The following is a 12,600-nucleotide window of genomic DNA, read 5'->3' as shown; positions in this document are numbered from 1 at the left end:
TGCTTTTTAAGAAACTGTCTAGGTTGGACATAGCTTTTCTTCCAAAGAGCAAGCGTCTTTTAATTTCATGGCTGCAGTCACCATCTGCAGTGATTTTGGAGCCCCCCCAAAATAAAGTTTCTCACTGTTTCCATTGTATGGAATGGAACTTATTACTGACTTATTAAAAAAACAAACAGTATACTAGCATTTCTGAGATGAGAAATGAATCCTCTTGACTAAAAGCTGACCCAGAGGTCATTCTGTGACTGTGCCAAGAGCCGTCCAGCGCCGCAGCCGTTGCTTACCGCACTCACTTTCCTGTTACCTCCCACCCTGATAACTGCAGTAACTTCCTAAGTGGCTTCCAACTGTTCGTTCAGACTCCAGCTCATCATTCTCACAGTCGTGTATCAGTTGTCATCAGTCACAGCTCTTCTCCTATCTGTGTCCTGCTCTCAGAACTTTAAGTGGCTCACTGTTGCCCACGTGAAGAACTCGGTGAAGCATGTTGGGGTTCTGGAAGTGACTTCTCTTCGTATAGCCTCGTTCCCATCACCTCCAGGGTTATCATTCAGCTTCTGCTAGTGATTTGTTGAATAAGATTCCAAAGCCAGAAAATTTTAATGGAAGAAATTCTTACTCACTGACCTATGCACAAACTTCTTTAAAGGGAAGAAAAGTGTATTTTCTCATTTTTATGAGTATCTCTTTTTCAGTTAGTATTGTTTATAGATGTCTTCAGATAACTGAGTTGATGCTTTGATTCTCTTTGCCTGCCTTGGTTGCTAGCAGCTGAATATGTCCTCAGACTTATTGCATAAATAGTCTGCACAAATTAGGGTGAAAAATTAATACTCACAGCCTTCTTGGCCACGGAAACACATTATCAAATGCTTTTTTTCCTTTTATCTCCCTTTATTTCTTAGGGGCCTGTCTTCACTGTTTCATTTTCAAAAGGTGGAGAGCTGTTTACCTCAGGAGGTGCAGATGCACAGGTTTGTGAAGCTCTCTGCTCCCTCTTTGATTTGATTAGGGGAAATGGAATCTGAGACCTCAGCTGAGATTTTTACAACCAGCTAGTTTGTCTATTTCAGATGATTATGAATGAATTTATATTTTAGTTAGTGCCAGGGAATCTGCTCTCTTGTAGCTGAAATGGTACCAGTTCTGATCATTTCTGGAACTCAAATAGCAGTTATTTTCTTTTGCTCATCTTTATACTTACTTATACATAAAACTAACACTGAGTGCCTAATATTGGTGTGGGCCTTTTCACTTGAATTGTTGCCTAATCTATTGTCTGTGTGTTTTATTTTTCAAATGTTGATTAAACTTCTTGAGTATGGTATATTTAAATTGTAACAAGTCTGTATTTATTTGAAATGACCAAAAGTCATTCAGAGCCACATTTATTGAATAAGGTGGACATAAAGAAAATTCAGAATATGAAATCTCTCCCTATTACCCTTTTAAAAAGTATTGAGATATAATGTTGTGGGAATATGTATCTAGCCTTCCTAACTATTTTGACAGCCTATTCTATATGTTCATTTTTTAAAAATTTCCTTCTACTACTTGTACTTGCAAATCAGTAACTGCCAACTTGATTAATTTTTATAGGTCTTATTATGGAGGACTAACTTTGATGAACTGAATTATAAAGATATTAGTAAAAGAAACCTCAAAAGACTGCACTTTGATTCACCGCCGCATCTTCTCGATATCTTCCCAAGGACACCACATCCGCATGAGGGAAGAATTGAAACTGTTGAAGTGAGTACTTAATGAGTATTTGCCCTGCCATTTGTAAGGGTTCACTTTGGGACTGTTGGTGAACTATATGCTTGGAATTATACTTAATTATATAAAGCCTAATCCTCCTTTAAAACAATAGCACTTTAAGAAACAATTATATTCACTAATAAAACTATAAATAGAGTAGTATGTAAAGTGCTAAAGCCTCATATTTGCAGCTTGAAGATTTAGAAATAAAACTTAAAAACTGTGATAATAATAATGAGAAATGAAGAATCAAATCTAAGGCCTCTGGCTGTAAAGTCTGAGCTAGTTCATGTTCTAGATGTGTTTAGGAAAGTCATGTGATAGCTGTCATGAGAACAGCTGAAAGGCAAGAATTTTTAGAGCAATTATTGAAATGGGTATCTTGAAGCAAGTCTTATGAACAGTAAGAAGAGGTTTAAGCATTACATCTAGTAATTTGAGACCATTTTACTGTTTGCCAACATATATTTTCAAGTATATAATTGTCTATTTAGCTGTAAATTTGTCTTTGTTGGATACTTAGCTGATATTAGTCTATTTCTTTCCATTTTGCATGATTCTTCTTAAGTTCGTTTTTCTCTCAGCAAGAGCTGAAATCAGGAATCACTATTGTCTGTTCATCTGAATTTTTTCCCCCAATCATTGGCAGAATCTTTCTTTGTTTTTAGAGTAGATGTTTTGAATTTTTAAGATGTTATTCCAGAATGGCAGTTCCCAGCCACTTCGTGATTGTTGTTCATGCTGTGGTTCGACTCCCTTCCATGTGGTTCCTGGGCCCCTCACCCGCCGTCAGTCCTTTAATTTTGGTTTCGTAGCCCTTGGTCTTTTGTCTTACCTCAGCTGTTTCTGTTAGTCTCGGGGTGTGTGTGTGTGTGTGTACACTCAGGAGTAAGTTTCCAGAAAAAATTGATATCTTTGGACAGCTTTCTAGATTTTGTTTAATTTGGCCACATCATTGGGATTTCTTTCCTTGTTTTTCCATGGTAGTGTTTATTTTCAGTTCTTTGCTATAATTTTTGTCCTTTTCAACTTGCCACCATTTTTCCAGACCTTCTAAATAAAGTATTTTACCATTGTGTTTTACTTCATCTTTGTGCCATTTATTGTATTATCATTTCCTCACTTTTCTTTCTTTTTTTTTTAATCAATTATTTCAACATTTATTGTAAAATGTAATAATAGGATAATGTGTTGAAAATAAGAACATTCAGTTCAGTTCAGTTGCTTAGTTGTGTCCCGACTCTTTGCAACCCCATGAACTGCAGCACACCAGGCCTCCCTGTCCATCACCAACTCCCAAAATTTACTCAAACTTATGTCCATTGAGTCAGTGTTGCCATCTAACTATCTCATCCTCTGTCGTCTCCTTCTCCTCCTACCTTCAATCTTTTCCAGAATCAGGGTCTTTACCAGTGAGTAAGTACTTCACATCAGGTGGCCAAAGGATTGGAGTTTCAGCTTCAGTATCAGTCCTTCCAATGAATATTCAGGACTGATTTCCTTTAGGATGGACTGGTTGGATCTCCTTGCAGTCCAAGAGACTCTCAAGAGTCTTCTCCAGCACCACAGTTCAAAAGCATCAATTCTTCAGCACTCAGCTTTCTTTATAGTCCAACTCTTATATCCATACATGACTACTGGAAAAACCATAACTTTGACTAGACAGACCTATGTTGGCAAAGTAATGTCTTTTCTTTTTAATATGTTGTCTAGGTTGGTCGTAAGTTTTCTTCCAAGAAGCAAGTGTCTTTTAATTTCATGGCTGCAGTCACCATCTACAGTGATTTCGGAGCCCCCCAAAATAAAGTCTATCACTGTTTCCATTGTTTTCCCATCTAATTTGCTATGAAGTGATGGGACCAGAAGCCATGATCTTAGTTATCTGAATGTTGAGCTTTACGGTAACTTTTTCACTCTACTCTTTCACTTTCATCAAGAGGCTGTTTAGTTCTTCTTCACTTTCTTCCATAAGTGGTGTCATCTGCATATCTGAGGTTATTGATATTTCTCCCGGCAATCTTGATTCCAGCTTGTGCTTCATTCAGTCCAGCATTTCTCATGATGTACTCTGCATATAAGTTAATCAAGCAGGGTGACAATATACAGCCTTGACATACTCCTTTCCCAGTTTGGAACCAGTGTGTTGTTCCATGTCCAGTTCTAACTGTTGGTTCTAAACCTGCATACAGATTTCTCAGGCGGCAGCTCAGAACATTAAGTGAATGTAATATCATTTGCTTTATTATTATTATTATTATTATTATAATATATTCCTAGACTCTACAAATATTTATTAAGTTCATACTATGTGTAAATACATGGTGGTATATGTTTTAGATCTTCAAAATGGATTGTAAGAAATTCCATTTTCACCAGTATGATTAAATGGATACCTCCCACTAAAAACAACTACGAATGCTTGATAAACTGTAGTCATCTCTGTATTTACATGAGGTTGGCTCATGGAATTTTATTCTACGCAATAGATTGTATTCCATTGAAATCATCATTCATTTTTAAAATAAATTTTTATACATTTCTAACTGGAGGATAATTGCTTTACAGTGTTGTGTTGGTTTCTGCGATACAGCAGTGTGACTCAGCCTCCCTCCTTCCCTCATCCCACCCCTCCAGGTTGTGACAGAGCACCAAGCTGAACTTCCCACTGGCTGTTTTGCACATGGTACTGTGTATATGTCAATGCTGCTCTTATCTGTGCACCTCCTCTTCTCCTTCCCCACCTATATCCGCCAGTCTGTTCTCTATGTCAGCATCTCTATTTTTTCCCTGAAAATAAGTTCATCAGTACCACTTTCCTAGATTCCATTTATGTATGTTAACGTATGATATTTGTTTTTCTCTTGCTGAGTGACTTTACTCTGTACAACAGGCGCTAGGTTCATCCACCTCACTCAGTTCATCCCTTTCATGGCTGAATAATATTCCATTGTTGATATGTACCACAGCTTCTTTGTTGATTCATCTGCTGATGGACATCTAGCTTGCTTCGGTGTCCTGGCTATTGCAAATAGTGCTGCCATGAACACTGGGGTACATGTGTCTTTTTGAAATATGGTTTTCTCAGCGTATATGCCCAGCAGTAGAACTGCTGGGTCATATGGTAGTTTTATTCCTTGTTTTTTAAGGAATCTTCATACTGCTCTCCATAGTGGCTGTATCAATTTACATACCCATCAACATTGCAGGAGGGTTCCCTTTTCTCCACATCCTCTCTAGCATTTACTGTTTGTAGATTTTTTGATGATGGCCATTCTGACCATCATGAGGTAATATACCTCATTGTAGTTTTGATTTGCATTTCTCTAATAATGGGCAATGTTGAACATCTTTTCATGTGTTTGTTGGCCATCTTTGGAGAAATGGCTTCTTTGGAGAAATGTCTGTTTAGGTGTTCCACCCGTTTTTTGACTGGGTTGTTTTTCTGATATTGAGCTGCTATAACTGTTATTTTGGAGATTAATCTTTTGTCGGTTGCTTTGTTTGCAATTATTTTCTCTTTTGAAGGTTGTCTTTTCAGGATTGTTTCCTTAATTTCTCTTTCTGACTTTTTGTTGTTTATGTATAGGAATGCAAGGGATTTCTGTGTATTAATTTTGTATCCTGAGACTTTACTAAATTCATTGATTAGTTCTAGTAATTTTCTGGTGGCATCTTTAGAGTGTTCTGTGTATTGTATCATGTCATTTGCAAACAGTGGGAGTTTTACTTCTTTACTAGTCTGAATTCCTTTTATTTATTTATTTATTTTTCTGTGATTGCCATGGCTAGGACTTCCAAAACAATACTTAATAATAGTGGCAAGAGTGGGCATCCTTGTCTTGTTCTTGATCTTAGAAGAACTGCTTTCAGTCTTTCACCATTAAGAATGTTTGCTCTGGGTTTGTCATATATGGCCTTTATTATGTTGAGGTAGGTTCCTTCTATGGCTACTTTCTGGAGACTTTTTATCATAAATGGGTATTGAATCTTGTTGAGAACTTTACCTACATCTATTGAGATGATCATATTGTTTTTATATTTCAGTTTTTCAATATGGTGTATCACATTAATTGATTTGTATATGTTAAAGAACCCTTGCAACCCTGGGATAAACCTCACTTGATCATGGTGTATGATCCTTTTAATATGTTATTGGATTCTGTTTGCTAGTATTTTGTTGAGGCTGGTTGTTCATCAGAGATATTGGCCCATAATTTTCTTTTTGTGAGATATCTTCAGTATTGATATCAGGGTGATGATGGCTTCTTATAATAAGTTTGGGAGTTTTCCTCCCTCTTTTGGAAGAGTTTGAGAAGGATAGATGTTAGCACTTCTCTAATATTTGACAGAATTTGCTTGTGAAGACATCTGGCCCTAGGCTTCTGTTTGTTGGAAGATTTTTTTTATCACAGTTTCAATTTCAGTGCTTGTGATTGGTCTCTTCATATTTTCCATTTCTTCCTGGTTGAGTCTTGGAAGGTTTTACTTTTTTGAGAATTTGTCCGTTTCTTCCAGGTTGTCCGTTTTATTGGCATATAGCCACTTCTAGTAGTCTCTTGTCTGTTATGATCCTTTGTATTTCTGGTTGTCTGTTGTATCTTCTCTGTTTTCATTTCTAATTTTATTGAATTAAGTCATCTTTTTTTCTTGATGAGTCTGGTTAAAGATTTATCAGTTTATTTTTTATTTAAAGTTTATCTTTTCAAAGGATGAACTTTTAGTTTTACTGATCCTTGCATTTGTTTTATTGTCTCTATTTCATTTATTTCTACTGTGATCTTTGTGTTTCTGTCCTTCTACTAACTTTGGAGTTTTTGTTTTTCTTTTTCTAGTTACTTTAGGTGTAAGGTTAGGTTGTTTATTTGATATTTTTCTTGATTTTTGAGGTAGGTTCATATTGCTATGAACGTCCCTCTTAGCACTGCTTTTTACTGCATCCCATAGGTTTTGAGTTGTTGTGTTTTCATTTTCATTTGTTTCTAGGTATTTTTTTTATTTCCTCTTTGATTTCTTCACTGACTGACTACTTAAAAATTTACTGTTTAGCCCCTGTGTGTTTTTTACAGTTCTTTTTCTTCCTGTGATGGATATCTAATCTTACTGCATTGAGGTCAGAAAAAAGTGCAATTTTCTTAAATCTACCAAGCCTTAATTTGTGACCCAAGATGTGAATTATTCTGGAGAATGTTCCATGTGCACTTGAGAAAAAAGTGTATTCTACAGCTTGGGGATAGAACGTCCTCTAGATATCAGTTAGGTCTATCTGGTCCAATGTGTCATTTAAGACTTGTTTCCTTACTAATTTTCTTTCTGGATGATATGTCCATTGGTGTGAGTGAGGGGTTTAAGTCCCCCACTATTATTGTGTTACTGTTTCCACTATTATAGTTAGCATTTGCCTTGTGTACTGAGATGCTCCTGTGTTGGGAGCATATATATTTATAATTGTTATATTTCCTTCTTGGATTGATCCCTTGATCATTATGTAGTGTCCTTCCTTGTCTCTTGTAATGGTCTTTATTTTAAAGTCTATTTTATCTGATATGAGAATTGCTATACCTGCTTTATTTTTATTTCCATTTGCATGGAATATCTTTTTCCAGCCCCTCACTCTCAGTCTGTATGTGTCTCCAGGTCTGAAGTGGGTCTCTTGTAGACAGTATATATAGAGGTCTTATTTTTGTATCCATTCAGCCAACCTGTGTCTTTTGGTTGGATTGTTTAATCCATTTACACTTAAGGTAATTATTGACATCTGTGATCCTACGGTTGTTGTTGTTTAGTCACTAAGTCATGTCCAGTTCATTTGTGACCCCATGGACTCCAGCCCACTGGGCTCCCATCCATGGGATTTCCCAGGTAAGAATACTGGAGTGGATTGCCATACCTCCTCCAGCGGATCACCCAACCCAGGGATCAAATCTGCATCTCATGCATTGACAGACGAATTCTTTACCACTGAGCCACCAAGTCCATAGTCCTATTACCATTTATTGTTTGGAGTTTGTTTTTGTAGATCTTTTCTTTCTCTTGCATTTCCTGTCTAGAGAAGTTCCTTTAGCATTTGTTATAGAGCTGGTTTGGTGGTGCTGAATTCTTTTAACGTTTGCTTAGCTGTAAAGATTTGATTTCCTGAATCTGAATGAGATCCTTGCTGGAAAGAGTAATCTTGGTTGTAGGGCTTTTCTCCTTTTATCACTTTAAGTATATCCTGCCACTCCTTTCTGGCCTGCAGAGCTTCTGCTGAAAGATCAGCTGTTAACCTTATGGAGATTCCCTTGTATGTTGTTTGTTGCTTTTTGCTTGCTACTTTTAACATTTTTCTTTGTGATTAATTTTTGTTAGTTTGATGAATATGTCTTGTCACGATTCTCCTTGGGTTTATCCTGTATGGGACTCTGCACTTCTTGGACTTGATGATTTCTTTTCCTCTCAGGGAAATTTTCACTTATAATCACTTCAAAAATTTTCTCAGACCCTTTCTTTTTCTTTTCTTTAACTAGGCCCCCTATAATTCAAATGTTGGTGAGTTTAATATTGTCCCAGAGGTCTCTTGAGACTATTCTCAATTCTTTTCATTCTTTTTTCTTTATTCTGCTGTTCAGTAGACCATTCTATCTTCCAGCTCACTTACTTATCTGTTCTTCTGCCTCAGTTATTCTATTAATAATTTCTTCCAGAGTATTTTTGGGCTTTCCAGGTAGCATTAGTGGTAAAGAACCTGCTTGCCAATGCAGGAGAGAAAAGAGATGCGAGTTCAGTCCTTGAGTTGGGAAGATCTCCTGGAGGAGGGCATGGCAACCCACTCCAGTATTCTTGTCTGAAAAATCCCATTGACAGAGAAGCCTGGTTGGCTATAATCCATAGGGTTGCAAAGAGTCAGACATGACTGAAGCAACTTAACACACACAGTATTTTTAATTTCAGTAATTATGTTGTTCATCACTATTTATTCTTTATTTCTTCTAGGTCCTTGCTAAATGTGTTAAAAGAATCTTGTATTTTCTCCATTCCATTTTTGAGATTTTTGGATCATGTTTACTATCATTACTCTGAATTCTTTTTCAGGTAGTTTGTTTATTATTTCCTCTTTGTTTTTTGCAGCTCCATGGTCTGTCGGTCCTGTGGGTTTTTACCTTGTTCCTTCAGCTGTGCAATAGTTCTCTGTCTTTTCATTTTGTCTTATTGTGTTTGAGGTCTCCTATCCTCAGGCTACCCTGGTGGCTCAGATGGTAAAGCGTCTGCCTGCCATGCAGGAGACCTGGGTTCCATCCCTGGGTCAGGAAGATCTCCTGGAGAAGGAAATGGTAACCCACTCCAGTATTGTTGCCTGGAAAATCCCATGAACGGAGAAGCCTGGTAGGCTACAAGCCATGGGGTCGCAAAGAGTCGGACACGACTGAGCGACTTCACTTTCCCTTTCAGTTTATCCCCGGGCTCTAGGGTCATAGTTCTTGCCTCCCGTCTCTGCCCCTGGTGGGTGGGGTTGGTCCAGCGGCTTGTGTAAGCTTCGTGTTGGGAGGGGCATGTGCCTGCATTCTGGCCAGTGGAGGTGAGTTTTTTCCTGCTGATGGGCAGGGCCGTGTAAGGTGGTGTGTGTTGGGGTATCTATGGGCAGCCTGCCTGCTGCTGCTTGGGACTGTGTTCCTGTCTTGCTTATTCTTTGGGTGAGGCACCCAGCACTGGGTGCTTCAGACAGTTGGGTGGTGCTGGGTCTTGGATTTGGATGGAGGCTTTTGTGGGAGTTCTCACTGATAATACTGCTTGGAGTCAGGAGTACTCTTGTGGTCCAGTGTCCTGGACTCAGCACTCCCACCCAGAGGCTAAGGCCCAACTTCTGGTTAGTGAACCAAGACCCCATAAGCCGTTTGTCATGGCCATAAAGGGGACTTAAAAAAAAAAAAAATGAAATCCAGACGAATGGTAAAAGCAAAATTAGACAAGCAGAAACAAAAACAAAAGAACACATACACACACACATGAAGCTAAAACAGAAAGCAGATTACAGGAGAGCGGCCTGACAAACAAAAGAAAGCAAAAATGAAATCAACCAGTTAAAAACAAAACTAAAATACAAACCAGAAAGCAGAACCAAAGCAGAGTGCCAGCTGAGGAATAAAGCAAAGAAAAAAAAAAAAGGCAGAAATGGTAAAAGGAAAAAAAAATTTCAGAAAAGCAAATTTGAAATGGAAGTACAATATAAAAAATATCTGTATATATTAAAACAACATCAACAAAGATCCAAAAAAGAGCCAAACAAACCCCAAAAAGAAAACAAAAAACAACACAAAATTTTAAAAAGACAGTGTAGCAGAAAGCCAAAGTAGAAGTAGAATATATATAAAAGAAATAAAAAGTATGATTAAAAAATATATATATCCCCAAAGCCTAAATATAAATAATAATAATAAAAACAACAACCACAACATCAGAGAAAAAGGAAGGGAAAGAAACCCTAAAAACCCGGAACCAACAGCAGGAGTCCCTCCCCTACTTCAGGTCCCCCACCCCCAGGTGCAGGTCTGGTCCTGCGTGCTCCCCTCCTGCTCCTCCTTCCTTTCATCCTCCCCAGTCACGCACAGATCTGTACAGTCCTTTCCTGTGGCCACGGACTCCTACTAGTGCTCAGCCAGTGTTCTGTGAGAACTGTTGTATCTCTAGATGTACTCCTGATCTAGCTGTGGAGAGAGATGCACTCCACGTCCACCTGCTTTTCCACCATCTTGCTTCTCCCACTTTTATTTCTTTGAAAGAAAGAATATATTGTAATTTCTGGTTTATCACATTTTGTTTCAGTTTCTACAATTATATATGCATTTGTTGACCCCCTGTGATCAAATGCATTCACATCAAGTATATGTGAAATATATTTTAACTTGAGTTTCCTTTTCTTGCTTTACCTATGCTGATTTTATTGACTCTTGGTGTTTTTCATGCTAGTATTTCTGTAGCTTGGCTGGGCCTGATCAGCAGCATTGCTGTTGTCCTGTTATCCATTCAGCCACCTACCTTTCCAGAGTGGTAGGTGACAGAGCTACAGGCTGAGCCAAGGTCTCCTTGCTCCTAACCTAGTGATACTTCCATAATATCACACTGCCTCGGCTCTGGGGACTCAAGCCGTTTTCTCTGTGATTTACTCTCAGCCCTTAGCCCACTTAAGAGTGCTAGACTTTCTTTAAGATGTCAACAAGTTCTCTCAGTAGCTCTGCTCTGGCAGTCCAGCCAGAAAGCAGTAAAACTAGCTGGGTTGCTTCGTATGGCTAGGTCAGGATGACCCAGGCCATGCAGAACCATTCTATACCCATATTTTTCACATAGGCACTTAAAAATCTATTAAAAACTGGCTTTTCGTCTTGGAGTTACAGCTCAGTTACTTGGTGCAGAATCCTAAACATTGGGGCTGAATGATTATGTTTGTTGCCTTGAGAAAGTCAGCCTTCGTGTACAGTTTAAATCTGCTGTAAATACCTGTTGCTCTTGTTTAGTCGCAAAGTCGTGTCCGACTCTTTGGTGACCCCGTGGTCTATAGCCCACCAGGCTCTTCTGTCCATGGGATTTCCCAGGCAAGAATACTGGAGTGGGTTGCCATTTCCTTCTCCAGGGCATCTTCCCAACCCAGGGATCAAACCCATGTCTCTTGCTTGGCAGGTGGATGCTTTACCACTAAGCCGCCAGGGAAGCCTGTAAGCACTCATACATATTTACTAAATGGGGATTAAATAAAGTTTCAGTAGCAATTGTCATCTATCATTTATTTACCAAGAAAATTTTTGAAAATGGCACTTCTGAGAAAGTGAATGTCTGGATACGTAATTTAGTTTCCAATACTAGGGGATCAGAGGCCAATTTATAGAGTTGTTATCCATTTCTTTCCCTTAGTTATGAAAGATAATTGGGGGAACTAATATTCTGTTTCCCCAAATGTAACAAGTAATTGTGATTTAATACTCTTAAGTATGGCTTGTATATAGGACAGTGACAGGAGCCATGTCCTGAGAGAGTATATAGATTGTACAAAAATATATTCTTTACAACTCCAGTTTGTTTTTATTTTTTATATTTAGCAAAAGGCTTCATTCTTACCAGATGCCCAGTAATAGTGAGTATTGAACATTTACTAAATATCAGTTACTACCTGAGCACTTTACATTTATTACCTGCTTAAACTAAATATATAGTATGGCCTACATTTGTCAAAATTCAGATTTCATGACAGAAAATGCCAGAGACTTTGTGATATAGGATTCTGCATAAGAACAACCAACATTCTGTTCATATTTTTCCCATAAAATCTCTTACAGTAAAGCAAAGGTATAAATTTTTCTGGGCAGAGAACATCTTTAACATTATGAATAAATAATTGTTAAATATCAAATTATTTTTTAAAGGCTTCAAAACTAATGTCTGTGAATCTCTCAAGAGCTAAAAGGCTGTTAATTTTTAGATGTCACTTAGAATAATGTGAATCAGAATAGAAGTTGTACTGTGTGTTATTTAAGATAAGCAAATTTTACTTTGAAATACTAAATTTGATGGATTAAACTTTTTTTTTCAAAGCTTTAGGCAAAATCAGTTTCAAAGCTTTAGGCAAAGTAATATGTTACTTTGGAAATAATTGAAAACTAGCAACCCCCTTTTAATTCCTAATTAAAAGAATAAAAATATATTATTAGAAAATGTGAAATAAATCACATCTAAATGATCTAATTTCCCCTGCTTCCTCTGTTTTTAGTAACCTAGAAGTGTTTGATTTCTGAGTTTGAAACAACACCGTATTCCTGTGACTTGTATTTTATTGTGTTTTCTGTTAGGCTGATTTGAATCACATAATCTCAA

At 37.6% G+C, this 12,600-nt stretch overlaps 1 protein-coding gene across 4 annotated transcripts in view; it reads left to right on the top strand.

Moving 5' to 3' along the window:
• Nucleotides 1–12,600, top strand: part of POC1B (POC1 centriolar protein B) — a 99,322-nt gene that overhangs the window by 44,812 nt on the left and 41,910 nt on the right. For all 4 annotated transcript variants that reach the window (XM_065934184.1, XM_065934183.1, XM_065934182.1 and 1 more), the window contains 2 exons: nt 909–977; nt 1,603–1,755. In XM_065934184.1, coding sequence (XP_065790256.1) covers nt 909–977; nt 1,603–1,755 — 222 coding nt within the window. The remainder of the gene's footprint in view (nt 1–908; nt 978–1,602; nt 1,756–12,600) is intronic.

This window comes from Muntiacus reevesi, chromosome 4 (genome assembly GCF_963930625.1).
Source record: "Muntiacus reevesi chromosome 4, mMunRee1.1, whole genome shotgun sequence".
NCBI lineage: Eukaryota > Metazoa > Chordata > Mammalia > Artiodactyla > Cervidae > Muntiacus > Muntiacus reevesi.
This window is presented reverse-complemented; position numbering and strand designations above follow the sequence as displayed.